At 42.8% G+C, this 25,227-nt stretch overlaps 1 protein-coding gene across 1 annotated transcript; it reads left to right on the top strand.

The window, feature by feature from the left end:
* Positions 1 to 5,165: 5,165 nt before the first annotated feature.
* LOC139288414 (interleukin-17 receptor D-like) lies at positions 5,166 to 20,822 on the top strand. Its single transcript, XM_070909698.1, has 11 exons — positions 5,166 to 5,406; positions 11,703 to 11,861; positions 12,383 to 12,501; positions 14,891 to 15,014; positions 15,292 to 15,330; positions 16,066 to 16,211; positions 16,328 to 16,402; positions 16,895 to 16,961; positions 17,389 to 17,535; positions 17,725 to 17,897; positions 19,355 to 20,822. The coding sequence occupies exons 1-11, from the start codon at positions 5,166 to 5,168 to the stop codon at positions 19,898 to 19,900; spliced, it is 1,836 nt and encodes a 611-aa protein (XP_070765799.1). The 3' UTR covers positions 19,901 to 20,822.
* The last annotated feature ends 4,405 nt before the right edge of the window (positions 20,823 to 25,227 follow it).

The raw sequence follows: 25,227 nt of genomic DNA, 5'->3' as shown, positions 1-25,227 counted from the left end.
ATTTATTAAAAATAAAAAACTAAGAAATCACATGTACATAAGTATTCACAGCCTTTGCCATGAAGCTCAAAATTGAGCTCAGGTGCATCCTGTTTCCACTGATCATCCTTGAGATGTTTCTGCAGCTTAATTGGAGTCCACCTGTGGTAAATTCAGTTGATTGGACATGATTTGGAAAGGCACACACCTGTCTATATAAGGTCCCACAGTTGACAGTGCATGTCAGAGCACAAACCAAGCATGAAGTCAAAGGAATTGTCTGTAGACCTCCGAGACAGGATTGTCTCGAGGCACAAATCTGGGGAAGGTTACAGAAAAATTTCTGCTGCTTTGAAGGTCCCAATGAGCACAGTGGCCTCCATCATCCGTAAGTGGAAGAAGTTCGGAACCACCAGGACTCTTCCTAGAGCTGGCCGACCATCTAAACTGAGTAATCGGGGGAGAAGGGCCTTAGTCAGGGAGGTGACCAAGAACCTGATGGTCACTCTGTCAGAGCTCCAGAGTTCCTCTGTGGAGAGAGGAGAACCTTCCAGAAGGACAACCATCTCTGCAGCAATCCACCAATCAGGCCTGTATGGTAGAGTGGCCAGACGAAAGCCACTCCTTAGTAAAAGGCACATAGCAGCCCACCTGGAGTTTGCCAAAAGGCACCTGAAGGACTCTCAGACCATGAGAAACAAAATTCTCTGGTCTGATGAGACAAAGATTGAACTCTTTGGTGTGAATGCCAGGCGTCACGTTTGGAGGAAACCAGGCACCGCTCATCACCAGGCCAATACCATCCCTACAGTGAAGCATGGTGGTGGCAGCATCATGCTGTGGGGATGTTTTTCAGCGGCAGGAACTGGGAGACTAGTCAGGATAGAGGGAAAGATGAATGCAGCAAAGTACAGAGACATCCTGGATGAAAACCTGCTCCAGAGCGCTCTTGACCTCAGACTGGGGCGACGGTTTATCTTTCAGCAGGACAACGACCCTAAGCACACAGCCAAGATATCAAAGGAGTGGCTTCAGGACAACTCTGTGAATGTCCTTGAGTGGCCCAGCCAGAGCCCAGACTTGAATCCGATTGAACATCTCTGGAGAGATCTGAAAATGGCTGTGCACCGACGCTTCCCATCCAACCTGATGGAGCTTGAGAGGTGCTGCAAAGAGGAATGGGTGAAACTGCCCAAAGATAGGTGTGCCAAGCTTGTGGCATCATATTCAAAAAGACTTGAGGCTGTAATTGCTGCCAAAGGTGCATCAACAAAGTATTGAGCAAAGGCTGTGAATACTTATGTACATGTGATTTCTCAGGTTTTTTATTTTTAATAAATTTGCAAAAATCTCAAATAAACTTTTTTCACGTTGTCATTATGGGGTGTTGTGTGTAGAATTTTGAGGAAAAAAATGAATTTAATCCATTTTGGTATAAGGCTGCAACATAACAAAATGTGGAAAAAGTGAAGCGCTGTGAATACTTTCCGGATGCACTGTATGTATTGCACTATTGTGTTTGACCATATATGTATTGCACTGACATTTAAGAATAAGTAATAGTGAGGTAGTATATGTAGAAGCAGGTCCAGATTTCCAGTCTGTTTCTTCTGAGTGTCTGACACTCTGAGGGAGGAGTTGAACAGTTTGATGGCCACAGGCAGGAATGATTTCCTGTGGCGCTCAGTTGTATATTTGGACTCTGGATCACTGTTACACCACAGTCATTAACGCTTTTCACGCCGTCACCCGCGCTGCATTGGGACACTCTGACCATGACATAGTCCACCTGATTCCTGCATACAGGCAGAAATTAAAACTTTCTAAGTCTGTTGCGAGAACTTCGAAGAAGTGGACCAGTGAAGCTGCAGAGGACCTGAAGGCGTGTTTGGACTGTACTGACTGGGATGTTTTCAGGACTGCTACCAACAGTCTGGATGAGTACACAGAGGTTGTGACTTCATATATCAGCTTCTGTGAGGACTGCTGCGTACCAACTCGGACCAGGGTGAGTTATAACAACGACAAACCCTGGTTCACAGAAAGACTGCGACAGCTGAGGTTGGAAAAGGAAGAGGCGTTTAAGAGTGGCAACAGAGCAGAGTTTAAGGAAGCCAAGTACAAGTTTAGCAAGGCGGTGAGGGAAGCTAAACGACTGTACTCAGAGAGACTACAAGACCAGTTCTCCTCCAACGACTCTGCTTCTGTGTGGAGGGGGCTCAGACAGATCACCAACTACAAGCCAAGAGCCTCTTCAACACCTCACTGGAGACATGCCACGTGCCAGCCTGCTTCAAGGCCTCCACCATCATCTCCGTCCCCAAAAAACCAGGGCCCACAGGATTAAATGACTACACACCCGTCGCCCTGACCTCTGTGGTCATGAAATCATTTGAACGCCTGGTTTTGTCCCACCTCAAATCCATCACCGACCCTCTGCTGGACCCCCTGCAGTTCGCCTACAGAGCCAACAGGTCTGTAGACGACGCCGTCAACTTGGCCCTACACTTCATCCTCCAGCACCTGGACTCCGCAGGATCCTATGCCAGGATCCTGTTCGTGGACTTCAGCTCTGCCTTCAACACGATCGTCCCGGCTCTTCTTCAGGACAAGCTCTCCCAGCTGAACGTGCCTGACCCCACCTGCAGGTGGATCACAGATTTCCTGTCTGACAGGAAGCAGCACGTGAAGCTGGGGAAACACGTCTCAGACTCGCGGACGATCAGCATCGGCTCCCCTCAAGGCTGTGTTCTTTCTCCTCTACTCTTCTCCCTGTACACCAACAGCTGCACCTCCAGTCACCAGTCCGTCAAGCTCCGTCAAGCTCCTGAGGGAGCTGAACATCATCTCTTCAGGACCTGTACTCCTCCAGGACCCTGAGGAGAGCAGGGAAGATCGCTGCTGACCCCTCCCACCCTGGACACCATCTGTTCGACCCCCTCCCCTCTGGCAGGAGGCTGCGGTCCATCAGGACCAAAACCTCCCACCACAAAAACAGTTTCTTCCCCTCTGCAGTCAACCTGACGAACTTACATTGACCCCCCCCCCGAACACAAACACAAGTTATACGTTATATTAACGTACATCACCCCTGTCCCCCCTGCGTTACATTAACGCACCCACCCCCTACTGGACACTTTATTTTGGTCACTACACTGTTTGTTATTTATCTTATCTTATTTTTATTTTACCTTTTATATTCTACATATTTGTTGTCAAAACAATAGCACCTTCAGACCACGGCAAATTCCTTGTAATGTATGTTACTTAGTAATAAACAGTTTCTGATTCTGATATGCATCTTGTCACGACTGAGCAAGGCAAAAAATGAACCCACACACACGACTCAAACAAAGTACAAATATATAATAAAGAGTATTTATTTATAACAAAATATGAAGCTTGACAAAGCAAGAGATATCTACAAAGTTAACAACAGAAAATCACTCCCAAAAAGTGGAGGAACAAAACTAGGAAAAACAAGACAGTAAAGTGAACAAATTAACAAGAACACTGAAACAACTCACACAGGGACTAACAGGAAATCTTGACATGGAATTACCGCTGGTTATCATGGCACTGAGGACAAGACAAACTGCCACAAGACAAAGGGAGACGCAGACTATTTAAACATGAGGTGAGTGAACACAGGTGGAAACAATCAGGGGGACTGACAATCACAAAGGCGGGAAACACGAGGGCAGGAAGTAAAATGTTCTGAAACGAGAGGGCACACAATACTACAAAATAAAACAGGAAATGACAAGACAACATGACTAAACGAGACAAAAACGGTAACTTAACGTAAATGACGAGACATGACACATCCTGCCAAAAGTGTTTTAACAGAATGCTGGGAACATAATGAGACAAAAGTTTTGGGTGGATTGGTGATGCAAAGGCCATCAATTACAGTACAGCCCCACAGTTTCAATTTCTTCCATTCTTCCCTGGTTGTTCTCCTTGCCAAGTATAGACCTCAATATACAGCAGCAATTGAAGGACAAGTCAAAGCAACTTTCAGTATGCCGCAAAGTTTGATCAGCATTTTTCAGACTCTGTGTTCATATTCACAGATGGCTCCAAAGATCCTGTTACAGGGTGTGCAGGTGCAGCAGCTTATATCCGAGTGACTGAATCATATATTAGGAAAAGAGTGTCAGACCACTTGTCAGTATATACCTCAGAGCTATTGGCAATATTATTGGCCTTGCAGTGGATAGAAGAGAAGGAAATAAATAACACTGTTATTGCATCTGACAGCTTTGCAGCACTAACAAGCATGAGATCTGGCAGATCATCATTTAGGACAGATATTCTTAATGAAATATTTCTTTTCAATTCAATTCAATTCAATTTTATTTATATAGCGCCAAATCACAACAAAAGTCATCTCATGACACTTTACAAATAGAGCAGGTCTAGACCGACTCTTTATAATGTTATTACAGGAAGACTTCCGGATGTGCTTTGCCGTGTGAAGACGTGTGTGCGGAGGCTCCGTGTAAAAGTAGTCAAAAATATTAATATCGCCATATTTGTATCATTTTGGGGGGGCTGGACGAATAAGATTCTGTTTTGGGAGTGAACGAGTGCGTTCTCAGTGCAGTTTACGACCGAAAATGACCTCCAGATCGACTCGAACGGGCGGAGAAAAGCCGCCGGTGGTTAGCAACTTGACCTCCTCGGCTAGCAAGGGTGATATTAGCCTAACACGTGCCGACGACATGCCTCAGTGGGCTAAGGATATGATGTCCGAGATTAAAAACGGCAACGTTGAGAATACGAAATACAGGGAGGAGACAAAGACCGAGATCGTGAGGTGCAAAGAAGAAGTAGAGAAAGGAAGGAAAGAGACGAAGGCCGAGATGGAAAAATGGGCTAGGAGCGTGGAAGAGAATGCTAAAGCTCAGTTTGAGTTGCTACGTGGGGAGGTGAGGCTGATTAGCGATCATACTAGCAGTTTGGCTAATAGGATGGACGAACGGAAAAAAGAGGTGGATGAAATATTGAATGGTCAGTCTGACAGCATAACCAACATTGAGACAAAACTGAAAGAAATGGAGAAGGAGGTACTGAAGCTGAGGGGACGGAGTGAAGACCTCGAGGCACGATCACGACGCAACAACATACGTGTCGTGGGGGTAAGAGAAGGGGCCGAGACGGGCAAAAAGCCGTCAGACTTTATGGCGGGCTTGCTGAAAGACAAGTTGGGACTAGCAGTAACACCGACGCTTGATCGAGCACACCGGACACTCGGCGCGAGACGAGACGGGAACGGAGTTGCGCCGAGAGCGTTCGTCGTGAGATGTCACTACTTTACAGAGAAAGAGGAGATAATGAAGAAGGCGAGAGAAATGGAGAGAACACCGGAGGGTCGGAGCGGACAGATTCACATCTTCCCGGACTACACCCAGGAGGTAAACAGTAAGAGAGCAGCCTTCAAAGAAGCAAGAAGCCTCCTGCGGGCCTGCACGGGGATCAGATATGGGCTGCGTTACCCGGCAACCCTGGTGATTACGCCAGAAGGAGGGCAAACGAAAATCTTCGAGAGCCCAAAAGACGCCGTGGATTACATCAAGAAGAAACTGAACCCTGGGTGAAGCATATAGACTGGTTTCAGCTTGGCTAAGTAGAAATGTACACATGCTTACACTGTTGAAATGGGATGACTACTGCAAGCAGGATTTTGTTGACTAGATTTGACAATATTGACAAAGAAATATTTGTTTCAGTGTGTATTTAAGTGGGGATATGCACATGCACTCACATATATTGCTGGGTGTATGTATATATATATATATATATATATATATATATTTTTTTTTTTTTTTTTTTTCTGTGTATATAGATATATAATTCTCATCCCATCCTAGGAGCTACGGTTGCCCTGTCATATTATTGTTTTGTCTTATTCAAGGTTTAAGAATTGATTTTTCCCCCTTGGCTATTGTTGCCTACTGCCTATGGTATTGCCTTTTATTTCTATTTTTAATATTTTACATTATTTAGGATCTTGCTCTTGAGAGCTCCCTCTGTTTGTTTTTCCCATGAGGTGATTAAGTCAAAGGGGTGATGTTATACTTTTAAGGTTAGGGGGTGATATACACGGAGCCGCACACGGTAGGCTTGGTGTGTAGGAGGATGATGGACCGGTTGGCCACGAGAGAGCTCGTTAAAGAGCACTGTGTTAGCGTTCATATATGTAATGTGTTATGTGTTAGCTGTGTCTGTGTGTGTGACACCCCCCCCTCCCTCCCCAGACCCTCTCCTTTTAACCTTTTTGTTTTTGCTGCCAAATCTTCAAGGTGTGATCCGGAAAGTGGGTATCATAGGGGTGCAATGGTGATTCCGGGCTGCGGACTCCTGACATGGCACCAAACATGGATGCGAGCAGAATGGACACAAAATTGATGAGCTGGAACGTAAGGGCGATCAATAAGCCGGCTAAACGGAGTAAGATATTTTCGCATTTGAGAGACCAGGGAGCGGAGATAGTTTACTTACAGGAGACGCATTTGTTGAACAAGGACCACCTCAAGCTTTGTAGGGGGGGATTCAATCAGATTTATCACTCAAATTTCAATAGTAAGAGTCGAGGAGTGGCCATCCTTATACACAGGAATGTACAATTCGTAGAAACAACTACTATAAAAGATAAACATGGTCGATATGTTATTGTGGTTGGAAAATTATTCAATATGCCAGTGGTGTTGGCAAACATATACGCACCCAATTGGGATAATGTTCAATTTTTTAAGGACTTATTCTCATTACTGCCTAATTTGGACGCTCATAATCTGATTCTAGGGGGAGACCTAAACTGTGTCCTAGACTCAACCTTGGACCGCTCTAGCCCAACATCCAATGTATTAAGTAAATCAGCACAATGCATTAACTCTTTTTGTAAAGCATATGGTGTGTTTGATCCATGGAGATTCATAAACCCAACCTCCAGACAGTACTCCTTTTACTCCCCACCACATCAAACATATACTAGAATTGACTATTTCTTATTAGATAATAAACTGACTTCTATAGTAACAGATGTAGAATACACTGGTATAGTAATATCTGATCACAGCCCGGTCATGTTGAAACTTCACTTTCCTGAGAATACGCCACCTCAGAGAATGTGGCGCCTTAATAGCAGGCTATTGGCAGATGATGATTTTACAAAATTCATAAACTCGCAAATAGTCTTTTTCTTAGAACTTAATGATACCCCTGATATAAGTAATGGCACTCTGTGGGAATCCTTAAAAGCTTATTTACGAGGACAAATAATTTCATACAGTGCTGGTGAAAGGAAGAGAAAGATGAAACGTACCACGGAATTAATAAAAGCAATAAAAGAAGTTGACCTGGCAAATTCTATGACTCCCTCTGAGGAGCTACATAGAAAGCGGATTTTGCTCCAAACTGAATATGATGTCTTGATAAGTCAATGTGAGGAGGATCTATATCTTAGGTCAAGACAGGATCTCTATGAGCATGGTGAGCGTGCGGGTAAGCTCCTGAGCTACCAGTTGAAGCAATCAGCAGCTGCTGGCAGGATAGTACAGATAGGAGATAACCTGGGAAACAAAATTATAGATCAGAAGGGTATTAACGACCAATTTAAATCTTTTTATAAGGATCTGTATACTTCAGAAACAGATGACAAGGAACGAGTGAAAATTTTTTTTGAAAATCTGGAAATACCATCCCTAGATGACGCAGATAGGGATAGATTAGAGGGACCCATGACGGCTAGGGAGATAGAGAATGCGATTCGGAATATGAAGACAGGCAAAGCGCCGGGCCCTGATGGGTTCCCAAGTGAGTTTTATAAAACATTCGCTTCTAAACTGATACCCCTGCTTTGTGGAGTATATAGGGAGGTCCTTGATAAAAAAGCTTTGCCTCAAACAATGTCACAGGCTTTGATCTCTGTACTCCTTAAGAAAAATAAAGACCCACTTAAATGTGAATCATACCGCCCAGTGAGTCTACTTGGCTGTGATTATAAGATATTGGCCAAAATATTGGCGGCTAGGATTGAGCTTGTTATAAGTAAAATAATTCATCCTGACCAGACAGGGTTTGTTGCTGGTAGACAACTTTCCAGTAATCTCCGTCGCTTGTTTAATGTGATATACACTGCTGAAGATAACATTGAGCCTGAGATTGTGATCTCCCTGGATGCCCACAAAGCCTTTGATAGAATAGAGTATTTCTATCTGTTCACGGCCCTCGAGAGATTCGGATTCGGTCCTAAATTTCGCTCGTGGATTGAGATAATTTATGCGAACCCCCAGGCTATGGTAAGAACAAACAATATAATATCTGAACCTTTTCCTCTGTTTCGGGGGACAAGGCAGGGTTGCCCCTTGTCGCCCATGCTCTTTGATGTGGCAATTGAGCCCCTCGCAATAATGCTGAGGCATGCTGCTGAGCTCGGGGGAATACACAGGGGCACGCAAATTCATAAGTTGTCTTTATACGCTGATGACCTCCTCCTCTTCCTGTCGAATCCTGTCACGAACATCCCGGTAGCTCTTGGTATTATCGAAGACTATGGGAGGGTGTCGGGTTATAAAATTAACCTGGGAAAAAGTGTCCTTTTCCCAATTAATAAACAGGCGAGGAAACTTTCATTCCAGGCCTATCCCTTTACAACAAATAAGGATAAGTTTACCTATTTAGGTATCAATGTAACGAGGAGGTATAAAGATTTATTTAATCATAATTTTAAAGTAACATTGGATACGGCAAAATTAGATATGGAAAGGTGGTCATCCCTCCCCCTATCATTAGCAGGGAAGATAAATTCTGTTAAAATGAACATAATGCCACGGTTCCTCTATTTATTCCAGACGGTACCAATTTTCATACCGAAGTCATTTTTTAAAGAACTGAATAAATGTACATCCACCTTTATCTGGGAAAAAAAAGTCCCCCGGATAAGAAGGGAGTTCCTTGAGAGACAGAGGGAAGAGGGAGGCCTGGCCCTACCAAATTATATGCACTATTATTGGGCTGCTAATATACATAAGGTGTTGTTTTGGGTCTCAAAGTTGGATGACGATGAAACTCCAGTGTGGGTACATATGGAAAGATATGCATCTAGCCCGGTGTCCCTATGCTCCCTGGTCTGCGCTCCTCTGCCCTTAAGCAAACACCTTTACACAAACAACCCTGTTGTATGTGACTCTATCAAAATCTGGGTCCAATTCAGAACACATTTTAAAAATAGAAACGCCCTCCTGTCTGCTCCCGTCTATGGCAATCACTTATTCTCCCCGGCCCTTGGGGGAACAGCATTTAGGGAATGGTATAGAGCTGGGGTGGAATGCGTCAAAAATCTTTTTAAAGGTGGTGTTTTCATGTCTGCTGCTCAGTTGGAGAAGGAATATGGAATCCCCTCAAAGACGAATTACTTAAGATATTTTCAGGTTCGAGATTTTGTGAAAAAGACATTCGCCTCATCCCTTGAGTTGCCGCGGAGTGGATGGATAGATGGGCTGCTAGACATGAATCCAACTCTTAAAGGGACGGTTTCCACGCTCTATGTGAGCATCCAGAAGGTGGCTTCCCCATCCCTTGATATCTTACAAAGGAAGTGGGAGGAAGAGTTAGAATTGGACATATCAGATGTTGACTGGAGACGGGCAGTGGAACTAATACACTCTTCTTCTGTATGTGTTAGACATGGATTGATACAGTTTAAGGTCTTACACAGACTTCATTTCTCAAGGGACAAACTGGCAAGAATGTATCAGGGGGCTGATCCGACTTGCCCTAGATGTAAACAGTTGCCAGCCAATATAGGTCATATGTTCTGGTCCTGTCCCAAGCTGAAAGAGTTCTGGGCCAGAATTTTTAGAACTTTCTCGTCAATCTATAACAAAGATATAGAGCCCGGCCCTCTGACAGCCATCTTTGGTGTGACACCAAGGGAAGCGCCACTAACAATCTCTCAAAGGAAAACAATAGCATTCTCTTCATTGCTGGCTAGGAGATTGATCCTACTTAACTGGATAAAGGCGACACCGCCATCCCATAAACGATGGGTAGAAGAGGTGATGGCACACCTTAAATTAGAACATATTAGATTCACCTTGCAGGGCAACACTAAGAAGTACTCTACGGTCTGGCAGCCTTTTATTTCCTACTTTGAACATGAGTTCTAATTAGCCCCAACATAGATGGCAGCTTTTGACCCCCCCCCTCCTTCCCTTCCCTTCCCACATGGGTGATGGGTATGTCTGATGTCTGATATTAGTATGGTATGTCTTGTTACTGTTTTGTCTGTGGTTTAGACCTGTATTTGAGATGTATGTTTTGAGTCCTGCTGTCTTTTTTTTAATTTATTTTTTTATTTTATTTTATTTTATTTTTTTTATTTTATTTATTTATTTTTTTTGAATGGGATGTTTGTTGTTTGAACAGAAAATTCAATAAAAACACTTTGATAATAATAATAATATAATGTTATTACAGAGACCCAACAGTTCCCACCATGAGCAAGCACTTTGGCGACAATGGCAAGGAAAAACTTCCTTTTAAGAGGCAGAAACCTCAAGCAGAACCAGACTCTAGGTGGGCGGTCATCTGCTTTGACCGGTTGGGTTTGAGAAAGAGAGAGAGAGGGAGAGAGAGAGAGACATAGAGAGGGAGGGAGAAAGAGAGAGGGGGAGAGACAGACAGACAGACAGAAAGAGACAGAGAGAGAGATAGACATAAAGACACAGATAGACAGACCGACAGACGGACTAGCAGTAGAAATAGCAGCTATAATTATAATAATAATGGAAATATGACTGATGATAGTAGTTACAGCTGTAATAATAGCTGTAATAATAGCACAGTAGATCAAAATGATTATCTGATATTAGCTTGTTTACTAATACAGCTTTAGATGACAGAGATCTGATATTTAACAGTCCACACTTAATTTTCCTATTGTTTTGTCCTATAGCAGTGGTGGTCTTAATTTTTATTAGGTTTTTATTAATGACTGCTCTCCTGTTTAATTTTGATTGAATTAATTTAAGTGGTCGGGGGGGAGACACAGTCATTATGGGGTTTTGGGTGGGTAACTGCTCTAATGGAAGCGCAGAGAAGCGTGTAGGACTGCGACTCTGCATCCTGGTCTGGACTCTGGGTTGTCACGGTTTTGGTTCACTAATAAAGTCGGTCAGATTTCTAGATATGAGAGCCGCTCCATCCAAAGTGGCATGAATGCCGTCTCTCCTCATCAGACCAGGTCTCCTCCAGAAAGTCCGCCAATTATCTACGAAGCCCACATCGTTTGCTGGACACCACCTCGACAGCCAGCGGTTGAATGATGACATGCGGCTAAACATGTCATCACTGGTCAAATTGGGAAGGGGCCCAGAGAAAACTACGGAGTCCGACATAGTTTTTGCAAACGAACACACCGACTCCACGTTAATTTTAGTGACCTCCGATTGGCGTAACCGGGAGTCATTACCGCCGACGTGAATAACAATCTTACTGTATTTACGCTTATCCATGCATGCTAACAAGTACAACCTCATAGCCGTTAGCATGACTGTAGCCCGGTCTTGCTAAAACATCCTGTTTCCTTTCATATTAGATATCCAGAAATGTATTGATTGCTGACTTGTGCACTGTCAAGAAATCATCATGTACTGAGAATGTCTTTTGCAGCAAAACACTTTGATATTCTATGTGTCATTGTTATTTCTCCTCAGGTTGTATTCCATGGCCATGTTTTGAGTTGCTAGGAGAAGGAGACCCTAAAATCTGTCAGCACTATGTCCAAGCACCAAATGATGTGAAGATTGAGTTTGTACATGAGCCAAACCCCAAATATGACACAATGGTTGTCTCCTGGAAGCCCAGTTACTATGGTATGTTGATACAGATTGACAACGAAATACTCTCATCCTATATTCTAAAGCCAATTTCTGTATGCGGTTGTGATAAGGATACATAGCATGTCTTTAAATTGGGGTGAAAGTCATACAGTTGTTTGGTCAGTTTTTAAGACTGTAGCCAGTTTTGAAATTAAAATACCATGTCAGGCAGGAGTTACGTCCCCCAAATAATTTGTCATATCAGGGTTTGACATAAAGAAGATTTACTTCAGGTGACATACAGTGAATTATTTTTGAAAGGCGAAAATTATGCCTTGCATTATGAGAATGCTTCTAAGTACAGGTATGAGAGACAGCTCGTTGAATTATTCCAGGCTTTGACAGGTGACAGTATAACAGACTTTCTTGTTAAAAGTTTAATTGAGCATGCACTGAACTGGTGTAACACAAGCAGCACACACATGCATTTGACTTTGGAGTTTGTATGCAACTTAGATGATGGCTTGCCGAGTCCGTGACACTGACTTCACGCTGTCCTTTTGTGTTTGCTGCAGGCATCGCCTTCCTGCGAGGCTTTCAGGTGTCCCTCCAGGCTTTGGGAGGGTCTGGTGTTGCCTGTCAGCTCTTTCTCTTCCACCGTAACCTCTCCATCCCGGCTTCACATGCTCAAAGGGTAGGAAGGGCCCCGCTCGCTTTGGTCTGTGCTTCTTTTTCTGCCTAGAATGCCACTTTTAACGCAAATTCTTGTTAAAAGCAGTTCTCAACAACAAACAACTAAGCAATACTTTGAATATAAATACATTTACATTTTGATTACAGATTATTTCATCAGGGAGTGGATCTTAAATCTTTCCCACCCCAAAGACCAAAGACTTTCCCCTGGGAAGACACACCAGCAGCCAGTATCTTTTAGCTTCTGGACATACTCTCACATTATGACCTGGTGTTTATGAAATTATGTTATATTTTGGGTGGGATAACAGTGACATCATCCTTCAGAAAAACTGAAAATATGCCCTTATGATTTTATCAAGCTCATCAAGATCATTCAAAAGCTGTAATTATCACACGAGAGGCAACGTCACAGGAAGTCTGTTATTTAGCCTTTTGTTATGAGAATGTCCTGAAGGACTATGACACCATACACCATTGGACATGCTCACAACGGTGGGAACTCCACATGCATACATTTAAACCACATTAACACTTAATCCAATGAAAGGAACACACATTACTGTGTTTGACTTGGTAAACGATGAAAACGGTGAGGTTTCTAATAACCCTTATTTTGATAACTATAGGTTGTATGGGGCTGATTTTGTTTTTGAAACAAATCATTTTTGCTCAACCCTGTGTACACAACTCATCTGTCTAATTTTATATGTAATCTGCCAGTTTCAAAGAAGAGATATTTGCGTCACTATGTCCCACGACGATGCATTTTATGTCTGACATATTAGAAACAGATTAGTGCAATTTGCCCATTACTAGGCAACAAGTTGCTATCCACCTGCTTCATTTCGGTTTCTGTAATCAGAATCAGAATCAGAATCAGAAACTGTTTATTGCCAAGTAACATACATTACAAGGAATTTGCTGTGGTCTGAAGGTGCTATTGTTTTGATAACAAATAAGTAGAATATAAAAGCTAAAATAAGAATAAGAATAAAAATAAAAATAAAAAATAAGATAAGATAAATAACAACAGTGCAGTGACCAGAATAAAGTAAAGTGTCCAGATAAAGTGTCCAGTAGGGGGTGGGTGCGTTAATGTAACGCAGTGGGGACAGGGGTGATGTACGTTAATATAACGTATATTGTGTTAATTGTTTTACATGTAAAAACTATGTCCTATAGCATCCCTGGCTGAATGATGGTCTAACTCTTCACAAAACCTTTATAGATGACACACAGTGCTGTAGCTCCAAAACTGTGGGAACCATGAAGGTTGAAAAGCACTATATATGTGAGACCATTTGAGTCCATTTACTTTAACATCCTGATGGAATATGTCACAATAGCTTTACAATTTTCCTTGGATTATATGCTTTAGATTGAAAATGAATTAGCATTACTATCATTTATACTCAAATACCACTTTTTAACCCTTTTAACTCAACTTAATGACAATCTCTAATGGAGTCCTATAGGTGAGCATTTGAACTCACCTATAGAATATGTATATGAAATATGTATTCGCATAAAGCATTGGAAAATAGCACAAATCACACATGAAATGCAGCTTTAATCTAGCATTACTTCACTAAAGCATGCTTCACCTTACATACAAGCTTTATAATTTAACTAACAGAACCAATAATAACACAGCTTTAAGAACAGACTCATGAAATCAACAGATTATTTAAGTATTCTGGACCATACCAAAGGTCATTAACACATCCATACATGTCCTTGAGGCGTCATCATACAATAAAGAAAAGTGTGAAATTGTTAAAGTGTAGCAAGTGTTAAACCAACAAGTGACTTTTAAGAACTGCAATGCATAAACACCATATTGTTGCCTATGAAAGACAGGGATCATGTTTTAAAAAACGTGATATCTATTTAATGGTAAATGTTTCATGAAAGAACCACAAGTTAGTACCAGAGCTACAGGCTGCAATGACCACTCTGTACTAGTATTCTGGTACTCTGGGAGGCAAATCTGACCATAACCAAGTCCAAGTCTCATATCCAAATCTGCATATGCTCAAATCAAATCATCCTACAAAAAAGTAAGTAAAAAGTTCAAATTCAATCAAAAACACACAACGTCACATCACATAAAATGGCAACTCGACTCAACAATTCTTTGGGGAAAGTGTTGATAAACATATGTCAGCTGGGATTGGCTGTAGCCCCCCTGTGACTCTCAAGGATAAGTGGGTATAGCAAATAGATGGATGAATATATATAATATATAACAGCAATATATATGAGACTTTGTATGAGAAAGCCGTTCTATTTAACCACTAATAAAGAATATGTCAAAAACTCTTATCTCAGCTTATCAGATAAGTGTGCAGTGTGTTTGAAGTCATAATTGCCACTGAATTCTGCAGGTGTACAAGTCAGACCCTTTCCCCGGCCTCTCCCTTGGGTCCCAGTATGCTGTTACCGTCATGGCTCTGCCAGTGCCTGAGGAGTGGGAGAGGTTCTACCACAGCAAGATCTTTTCCACACGCTGTAAGACTACTTTAAGCTCTAGACTAGATATTATCTCATAAAGCACACACACACACACACACACAGTTTCAGTGAACTTTGTGGTTGCTTCAGGGTAACCTTCAAAATCTAAATCCCTCCTTCTCTTGGCTTATTTACTGTACATATAATGACATCTCCTGCTCTGTCCCCAGAAAGCTCTCTGCTCTCTAAACTTTGCCCTTTTCATCATATATCTTTCAGTAAGACTATTGTCAAAACAATGGTGAATTTATAGTAATATGCGCTGGTTTTGCAGCATGTGCAGAGAAGAACGGTCTTGAGCAGTGCAAAAAAGGTGAGAATTTCTCATAGTTCCCAAATAAAGTCTGGTATAACAATAAATGTTTTCCTTCTTCGGTAATGCTTCAATTTACAGGTCCACAAATTTCATGGAAAGTAGGTGATAATTAGCAAGTTACGTATTTGAAATTTCTTTGAAATTATCCCCAAATTACCCCTAAATGTGTCCAAAATTACTGCAAAATTATTTAAGAATTATATTGTGCTCTTTCCTAATAAGCAGTTGCGGTTCGATTTTTCACAAAAGTTAAACTTGCTGAAAATCTATCAATCCATGAATAAATGCTGCAGCTCTTCAATAACCAAGAAATTCCTGCGTTTTGCTTCCCAGCTGTTGGGTAAAAGTGAAGGGGGTTAGCCCTGAAGTCGATCTGCCCAGGAGGAAAACAAAGTCTTCCCTGTGCTACCGACAAGGGTCTGGAAGCTAGCACAGGAGCTTTGGCCCTGCAGGAGGAGAAGGTTTTCAAGTCCGGGGTGGGGGGACCCAGTGGGGGAGTGGCGCCGGAATGGGCACCAGAACCGGAGACAGATGAGATGGCAACGGAACAGGGTTTAGCTAGTAGGAACTATCTAGATATCAGTTAACTTCGTATTACTTTCCTTGAAATGTATGTATGCATGTAATTATCACCTACTTATCATGAAATTTGCAGACCTGTAAAATGAAGCGTTACCGTTTCTTCTTATGATCAGCTTGACATCATGTCAATATTTTATGGTCTGGTTGTAGACTGGTATCCCAAATATATTGAGGTCCAACATGAAGGGACTGCCATCATAGTGACCTTTAACCTGGCTCCCCCGAACCTGGGCATCAGAAGCTACTTCTCACTGTGTTACGCAAACGGCATAATGAAATACACAGACATAACACCTGTGAGTTGTTTCAACTTCTGCAGCTTTATATTTTGCCAATGCCTTGCTTCTATTATGTGTATTACGGAACTATTTGATAATTAAGTGAACTGAATACTTGTATTTAATTTCCTTAGAATTCCACCAACAACAAAACTCATCACAGCTATCAGCTGAATGGCCTTCAAGAAGGAACCAATTACACTTGTGAGGTAAAATAAAAGTGGATTATAACTATTCTATCCTTAACACTGATTGCATAATATATAAAACTACAACTGTTTTCAACCTAATCTCAGGGGCTTTGTGTTTAATAAATTATATTGAAATACCAGTCTCAAAAAATATGTATTATATGGACTATCTATATATTTTATGCATTAATTTTCAACCATCGGCATTTAGCATTTAGCCAGATATTTCCCCTCAAGAGCTGGTGGAGAGCAAAACAGAGATAAAAGGAGAGTGAATATTGGACTTGCATTCATCATCACAACCCCAAATTAATGCTAATGTTGCTCCATGTCTTCTGGATAAATAGGCTGTTAGCCAACACAGTCGATATATCAACTTTATAAGGTGATGTGTCAGTGTTTTGTTTACAGCTTGTTGCGCTGCCCCCAAGTGGCCCCCAAAAGAAGTTTATTTTGTCAATCTACAAGGTCAAGAATGAACTGTCATGCTCAACATTTCTTGTTTCACAGATTGCAGCTAACGAAGTGGATGCAGTGAGGAAAACATTCAGTGTTCAAGTCATGCACATTCAAAAAGGTGGGGGAGGTTGTTTTATTGCTGCTGATCCACACAATCACTATGCATCATAGTAGGTGCTATGCAAACCTCTCTTTTCATTTTGTTGTGGAGATATAAGTGATATAATATTTAAGTGTCTGTTGGACCATGAATACAGTCTGTGTATATTTAATACATGTGTGATCAATCCCATCAGTCTTTCATCCCTTTAAGTAATACTTTGGAATTTGGGGAAATATTCTTATTATGCTTCCAGTCTTTATGCTAAACTAAAATAATCTACTCCCAGCTCTAGCTCCATAATTAGCACACAGGCATGACAGTGGTATCAATCATCTCATTTTAACTCTCGGCAGTAATTAGTAACGCATTTTCCAAAATGTCAAACTACTTCTTTAAGGTCTGTCACTGAATTATCATGTAATCACAACTCCCCACTCCTCAGAAGGTGCCTTGCAACTCTCTGTCACTCTCTCCTGGGCTTTGATGCTTCCACTGGGCCTGGCTGTGGTAGCCATACTTGTAGTCTTACTGGCTGCTCTCACCAGGAGGAGGCCCAAGCTGCAGATGAAGAAACTTGACATAAAACCAGGTGCGAAGACAAACCAAATACTTCATGTAAAATCACTGCTTGCATTTCATGAAAGCTAATCAAAATAAGTCATGATAATAATCCATTTTACACCATTTGACAGAGAACCTTTCTTGTACCTCTGTTCTGTCTTTTCCATTACTGGCATGATGTGAAATACAACCAGATTTCTTATTTTCATCCATTCAGATGTTATCAAGCAGCATCAAGAAAGCGGGACTCAGGAGGAAGTGATGGCATTGCCCAGAAACAGGCTGACCCCTCCTCGTCTTCTGATTTGCTACAGCAGTTATGATGGGCCCGCTCATGTCAAAGCTGTCATGCAGTTAGGGGCCTTCATACAACAACACATGGCCACTCAGGTAGTGGACATGACATGTCGTGGCTCTAATGCCTTTTCCTACAGGTGTGCTGATTCAGTGGAATCGGACAGGCAGAAACAAATTATGAATACATCCATCCATTCATTTTCTACTGCTTATCCGGGGCCGGGCACGCGGTGGGCAGCAGGCTAACCAAGGTGGTCCAGACATCCCTCTCCCTAGCAATGTTTTCTAGGGAGATCTCGAGGCGTTCCCAGGCCAGATGAGATATGTAATCCCTCCAACGTGTTCTGGGTCTAACCCGGGGTCTCCTACCAGTTGGACATGTCCAGAAATCCTCCAAAGGAAGGCGCTCAGGATTCATCCTGATCAGATGCCCGAACCACCTCAACTGGCTCCTTTCGATGCAAAGGAGCAGCGGCTCTACTCCGAGCTCCCTTCGGATCCCTTTTGAGGTCCTCCCCCTATCTCTAAGGCTGACCCCAGCCACCTTGATGAGGAAACTCATTTCGGTCGCTTGTATACCCAATCTCATTCTTTCGGTCCTTACCCAAAGCTCATGACCATAGCTAGGGGTTGGAAGGTAGATCGAGTGGTAAATCAAAAGCTTTGCCTTCCGGCTTAGCTCCCTCTTCACCACAACAGTTCAATACAACACCTGCATTAGTGCTGACACCGCATCAATCCGCTGGTCGATCTCACGCTCTATTTTACTCTCACTCGTGAACAAGACCCCGAGATACTTGAACTCCCTGCTTGAGGCAGTAACTCAGATTGCTCAGGCAGGGAGCAATCCACCTTTTTCCAGGAGAGAACCATGTCCTCGGACTTGGAGATGCTGACTCTCATCACGACCACTTTGCACTCGGCTGCAAACCGCCCCAGTGCATGCTGTGGGTCACAATCTGATGAAGCCAACAGAGCCACATCATCTGCAGAGAGCAGAGAAGCAATTCTGAAGTCCCCAAACCAAACACTCTCCTCTCCCGGCTGTGCCTTGAGATCCTGTCCATGAATATCACAAACAGAATCTGTGACAAGGGACACCCATCGAAAACGTATTTGACTTTTGTGCAGAATATACAGATACAGCTTGCACTATATATATATATATATACAGTATATATATATATATATATATATACACATATACATATAAGGACCAGGTGGCTTGTAGCAACGGCCCCGATGACCCCATACTCCCACAGTACCCCTCACAGGACCCCCCGGGGACACGGTCATAAGCCTTCTCCAAGTCCACAAAACACATGTAGACTGGATGGGAAACCCCACCCCCCACCCCAGTAAGCCCCCAAGGGTCCACTGTCCACAAGGCTAGGACGGAAATACAAAAAAGGATAACTGTCATCTTACAAAGCTAATTATTATATTGACAATTTCTGTGTTTCAATCTTTTCTTTAATATGAAATAGGGGTGTGTAAAATGTGTTATTAGAACACTTTGTCGTGACAGTGTTCTCCTTTGTTCTTCCCAGGTGTGCTTGGACCTGTGGGACTCTCTGAGCGTGGCTGAGGAGGGCAGTATGGCCTGGCACTGCCGTCAGATCCGGGAGAGCGACTTTATCTTGGTGATCTGTTCTTGGGGCTTCAATCGCAGACCTAAGCCAGAGCCAGAGGGTGACAACAAAGATGAGGCAGACAGAGGGCTGGACTTTGGGTCCAACGCCTTCAGCTCTGATGTAGCCATCAGACTTGTCGGAGAGGAGGTGGGACGAGCCAAAGCCAGGGGCCAGGACATGTCCAAATACATGGCGGCCATTTTTGAGTACTCTGAGGAAACAGACATTCCCACTGAGCTGAGGCTGGTATCTCACTACACGCTGACAAGTGACTTACCGCTGCTCTTCTCCCACCTCCATGGAGTGGCTCTGCATAGGCCGGGGGGTTACCTGAAGATAAACTACATCTCAGAGGAGGGCTTTTCTAAGTCACCAGCCGGAGCAGCTCTGCAGTTAGCAATCTACGAGGCTGGGATGGCAATGAGGGCAAAAAGGTATCACTCTGTGGAGGGAGGGAACTAAACACTAAAAAAAGCAATCCAATACGCCCTAACTTAATGGTGGTCCTCAGCCCAGTATAGGAGAATAGTTGGCTTACATAGCCAGACCTATCTCCACACTTCGGAGAAAGGTCTAGCTCAACCCATTATCATTCTGGGACAGGAGAAAAAAACGCTCTGGCTTGTTTGTATTTCTTTAAACCAATCACAATCGTCTTGGACAGCGCTAAGCCCAGGATGCAGTGACTGTGCCCTTGCAAAACGGTAACACGCAGACTGAAATAGTTGGCCAATGGCAGTCTTATCCCAACAGCCTACATCCGGTGAGTCAGACTACCTGAAGATAGACACTGATGATGGCCACAAACTTAACGGTTCCCTTAAATAATTGACCAACTAATCACCTCTGCCTCAGTTGTGCTGCAATGGCAGCAGCAGTGCACTTTGACCTCTAAAATGTGTTAACATGGTATATGTGTGTGTGTGTGTGTGTGTACAGGAAGGATTTGTTAAAAGAACGTCCAGTAATGTGTGTAATGGTCAAAAAAGCTATCTTAGTCTTACAAAAGACATTTTCTGTTTGTTTTCTTGCAGTGTCATGTGAAGTTATTATGAAATGAAAAACTTGTAATACAAGCATTGTACATAAATAAACAATTAATCTCATACGCGAGTTATTGAAGTTATCGTTTGAGAATGTTTGCCTTGAAGTACATACTGAACATTGTATACATGTATGTTTACAGTCATGCTTATAGTTTATGTATACATGTGCATATCTCATATATTCAAGAATGGATTAATAGGTCCCATCATTTGTAATGTTATGCTGATGTAAGGTGACGTGGATAAATGTGAGTTGTCTTGCATTTTGTGTTGTATTTTTGTGAAATTTAGATTTTCTTTTATGCATCTAATCATCTAATAAAATAAGATTAAAACAAGTTTTCTTTGGCTCATCAAATATGTCATATATGGCTTATTCATGACATTTGTGTATGACTGAATGGGAGGTATTGTCGATGCTGTAGGTTGCCAGGCTGCAGAAAAACCTCTATCTGTCTAGAGTAATTTTGGTAATCAACCATGTCTGAATACAGTTGATTAGATGCCATTTTAGTTTTTAAGTGAAGGATTGGTTTGTTAATTATGAACCTTTCGCGTGTATATATAATTAACAATTCAAATTGTAATTACAGTTTAGTGACTTGAGCAACAAGGTCTGGCAACCCGGTTGGAGGAGGCATCGTTGTGAGCCATAGACTGTTTAAAGCATATTGGGTTAAGTTAAAGGGATCTGATGAGGAACAACCTGCAACAAATGTGCTGTGTGGTTGTTGGGAATATTCACAACAACGTAAAGGACTTGGTTGGAATATTGATACAGTAGCAGTCGAATATGGTTTAAATGGGTTAGATTATGGGCTAAATATTGTGTGGGGTAATTTTCATCCCAATGTGGACTTGCCACTTGTGGAGCAGAAAAGAGAATGGACTGAAAGGAATGTGGATAACATTGGATATCAGAATCAGATTCAGAATCAGAAATACTTTATTGATCCCCAGGGGGAAATTGTACAGTACCGGTGCTCCCATTCAAGAGTAGAAAGCAGCATAAATTAGAAATGAAAGTATGTAAAAAATATAAAAATGAGAAATAGAAAATAAAAATATACACATTTACAATATTTTCAAATATGAAAAATAAAAGTAAAAAATATATACAATAGCAATGTATATGTATGTATGTGTATATATATATATATATATATATATATATACATATGTACAGTGCATCCGGAAAGTATTCACGGCGCTTCACTTTTTCCACATTTTGTTATGTTACACCCTTATTCCAAAATGGATTAAATTAATTTTTTTCCTCAAAATTCTACACACAACACCCCATAATGACAATGTGAAAAAAGTTTTTTTGAAATTTTTGCAAATTTATTAAAAATAAAAAACTAAGAAATCACATGTACATAAGTATTCACAGCCTTTGCCATGAAGCTCAAAATTGAGCTCAGGTGCATCCTGTTTCCACTGATCATCCTTGAGATGTTTCTGCAGCTTAATTGGAGTCCACCTGTGGTAAATTCAGTTGATTGGACATGATTTGGAAAGGCACACACCTGTCTATATAAGGTCCCACAGTTGACAGTGCATGTCAGAGCACAAACCAAGCATGAAGTCAAAGGAATTGTCTGTAGACCTCCGAGACAGGATTGTCTCGAGGCACAAATCTGGGGAAGGTTACAGAAAAATTTCTGCTGCTTTGAAGGTCCCAATGAGCACAGTGGCCTCCATCATCCGTAAGTGGAAGAAGTTCGGAACCACCAGGACTCTTCCTAGAGCTGGCCGGCCATCTAAACTGAGTAATCGGGGGAGAAGGGCCTTAGTCAGGGAGGTGACCAAGAACCTGATGGTCACTCTGTCAGAGCTCCAGAGTTCCTCTGTGGAGAGAGGAGAACCTTCCAGAAGGACAACCATCTCTGCAGCAATCCACCAATCAGGCCTGTATGGTAGAGTGGCCAGACGGAAGCCACTCCTTAGTAAAAGGCACATAGCAGCCCACCTGGAGTTTGCCAAAAGGCACCTGAAGGACTCTCAGACCATGAGAAACAAAATTCTCTGGTCTGATGAGACAAAGATTGAACTCTTTGGTGTGAATGCCAGGCGTCACGTTTGGAGGAAACCAGGCACCGCTCATCACCAGGCCAATACCATCCCTACAGTGAAGCATGGTGGTGGCAGCATCATGCTGTGGGGATGTTTTTCAGCGGCAGGAACTGGGAGACTAGTCAGGATAGAGGGAAAGATGAATGCAGCAAAGTACAGAGACATCCTGGATGAAAACCTGCTCCAGAGCGCTCTTGACCTCAGACTGGGGCGACGGTTTATCTTTCAGCAGGACAACGACCCTAAGCACACAGCCAAGATATCAAAGGAGTGGCTTCAGGACAACTCTGTGAATGTCCTTGAGTGGCCCAGCCAGAGCCCAGACTTGAATCCGATTGAACATCTCTGGAGAGATCTGAAAATGGCTGTGCACCGACGCTTCCCATCCAACCTGATGGAGCTTGAGAGGTGCTGCAAAGAGGAATGGGTGAAACTGCCCAAAGATAGGTGTGCCAAGCTTGTGGCATCATATTCAAAAAGACTTGAGGCTGTAATTGCTGCCAAAGGTGCATCAACAAAGTATTGAGCAAAGGCTGTGAATACTTATGTACATGTGATTTCTCAGGTTTTTTATTTTTAATAAATTTGCAAAAATCTCAAATAAACTTTTTTCACGTTGTCATTATGGGGTGTTGTGTGTAGAATTTTGAGGAAAAAAATGAATTTAATCCATTTTGGTATAAGGCTGCAACATAACAAAATGTGGAAAAAGTGAAGCGCTGTGAATACTTTCCGGATGCACTGTATGTATTGCACTATTGTGTTTGACCATATATGTATTGCACTGACATTTAAGAATAAGTAATAGTGAGGTAGTATATGTAGAAGCAGGTCCAGATTTCCAGTCTGTTTCTTCTGAGTGTCTGACACTCTGAGGGAGGAGTTGAACAGTTTGATGGCCACAGGCAGGAATGATTTCCTGTGGCGCTCAGTTGTATATTTGGACTCTGGATCACTGTTACACCACAGTCATTAACGCTTTTCACGCCGTCACCCGCGCTGCATTGGGACACTCTGACCATGACATAGTCCACCTGATTCCTGCATACAGGCAGAAATTAAAACTTTCTAAGTCTGTTGCGAGAACTTCGAAGAAGTGGACCAGTGAAGCTGCAGAGGACCTGAAGGCGTGTTTGGACTGTACTGACTGGGATGTTTTCAGGACTGCTACCAACAGTCTGGATGAGTACACAGAGGTTGTGACTTCATATATCAGCTTCTGTGAGGACTGCTGCGTACCAACTCGGACCAGGGTGAGTTATAACAACGACAAACCCTGGTTCACAGAAAGACTGCGACAGCTGAGGTTGGAAAAGGAAGAGGCGTTTAAGAGTGGCAACAGAGCAGAGTTTAAGGAAGCCAAGTACAAGTTTAGCAAGGCGGTGAGGGAAGCTAAACGACTGTACTCAGAGAGACTACAAGACCAGTTCTCCTCCAACGACTCTGCTTCTGTGTGGAGGGGGCTCAGACAGATCACCAACTACAAGCCAAGAGCCTCTTCAACACCTCACTGGAGACATGCCACGTGCCAGCCTGCTTCAAGGCCTCCACCATCATCTCCGTCCCCAAAAAACCAGGGCCCACAGGATTAAATGACTACACACCCGTCGCCCTGACCTCTGTGGTCATGAAATCATTTGAACGCCTGGTTTTGTCCCACCTCAAATCCATCACCGACCCTCTGCTGGACCCCCTGCAGTTCGCCTACAGAGCCAACAGGTCTGTAGACGACGCCGTCAACTTGGCCCTACACTTCATCCTCCAGCACCTGGACTCCGCAGGATCCTATGCCAGGATCCTGTTCGTGGACTTCAGCTCTGCCTTCAACACGATCGTCCCGGCTCTTCTTCAGGACAAGCTCTCCCAGCTGAACGTGCCTGACCCCACCTGCAGGTGGATCACAGATTTCCTGTCTGACAGGAAGCAGCACGTGAAGCTGGGGAAACACGTCTCAGACTCGCGGACGATCAGCATCGGCTCCCCTCAAGGCTGTGTTCTTTCTCCTCTACTCTTCTCCCTGTACACCAACAGCTGCACCTCCAGTCACCAGTCCGTCAAGCTCCGTCAAGCTCCTGAGGGAGCTGAACATCATCTCTTCAGGACCTGTACTCCTCCAGGACCCTGAGGAGAGCAGGGAAGATCGCTGCTGACCCCTCCCACCCTGGACACCATCTGTTCGACCCCCTCCCCTCTGGCAGGAGGCTGCGGTCCATCAGGACCAAAACCTCCCACCACAAAAACAGTTTCTTCCCCTCTGCAGTCAACCTGACGAACTTACATTGACCCCCCCCCGAACACAAACACAAGTTATACGTTATATTAACGTACATCACCCCTGTCCCCCCTGCGTTACATTAACGCACCCACCCCCTACTGGACACTTTATTTTGGTCACTACACTGTTTGTTATTTATCTTATCTTATTTTTATTTTACCTTTTATATTCTACATATTTGTTGTCAAAACAATAGCACCTTCAGACCACGGCAAATTCCTTGTAATGTATGTTACTTAGTAATAAACAGTTTCTGATTCTGATATGCATCTTGTCACGACTGAGCAAGGCAAAAAATGAACCCACACACACGACTCAAACAAAGTACAAATATATAATAAAGAGTATTTATTTATAACAAAATATGAAGCTTGACAAAGCAAGAGATATCT

The sequence above is a fragment of the Enoplosus armatus genome, chromosome 8 (assembly GCF_043641665.1).
Source record: "Enoplosus armatus isolate fEnoArm2 chromosome 8, fEnoArm2.hap1, whole genome shotgun sequence".
NCBI lineage: Eukaryota > Metazoa > Chordata > Actinopteri > Centrarchiformes > Enoplosidae > Enoplosus > Enoplosus armatus.
The sequence above is the reverse complement of the archived record's forward strand: the minus strand, read 5'-3'. Positions and strand labels throughout refer to the sequence as shown.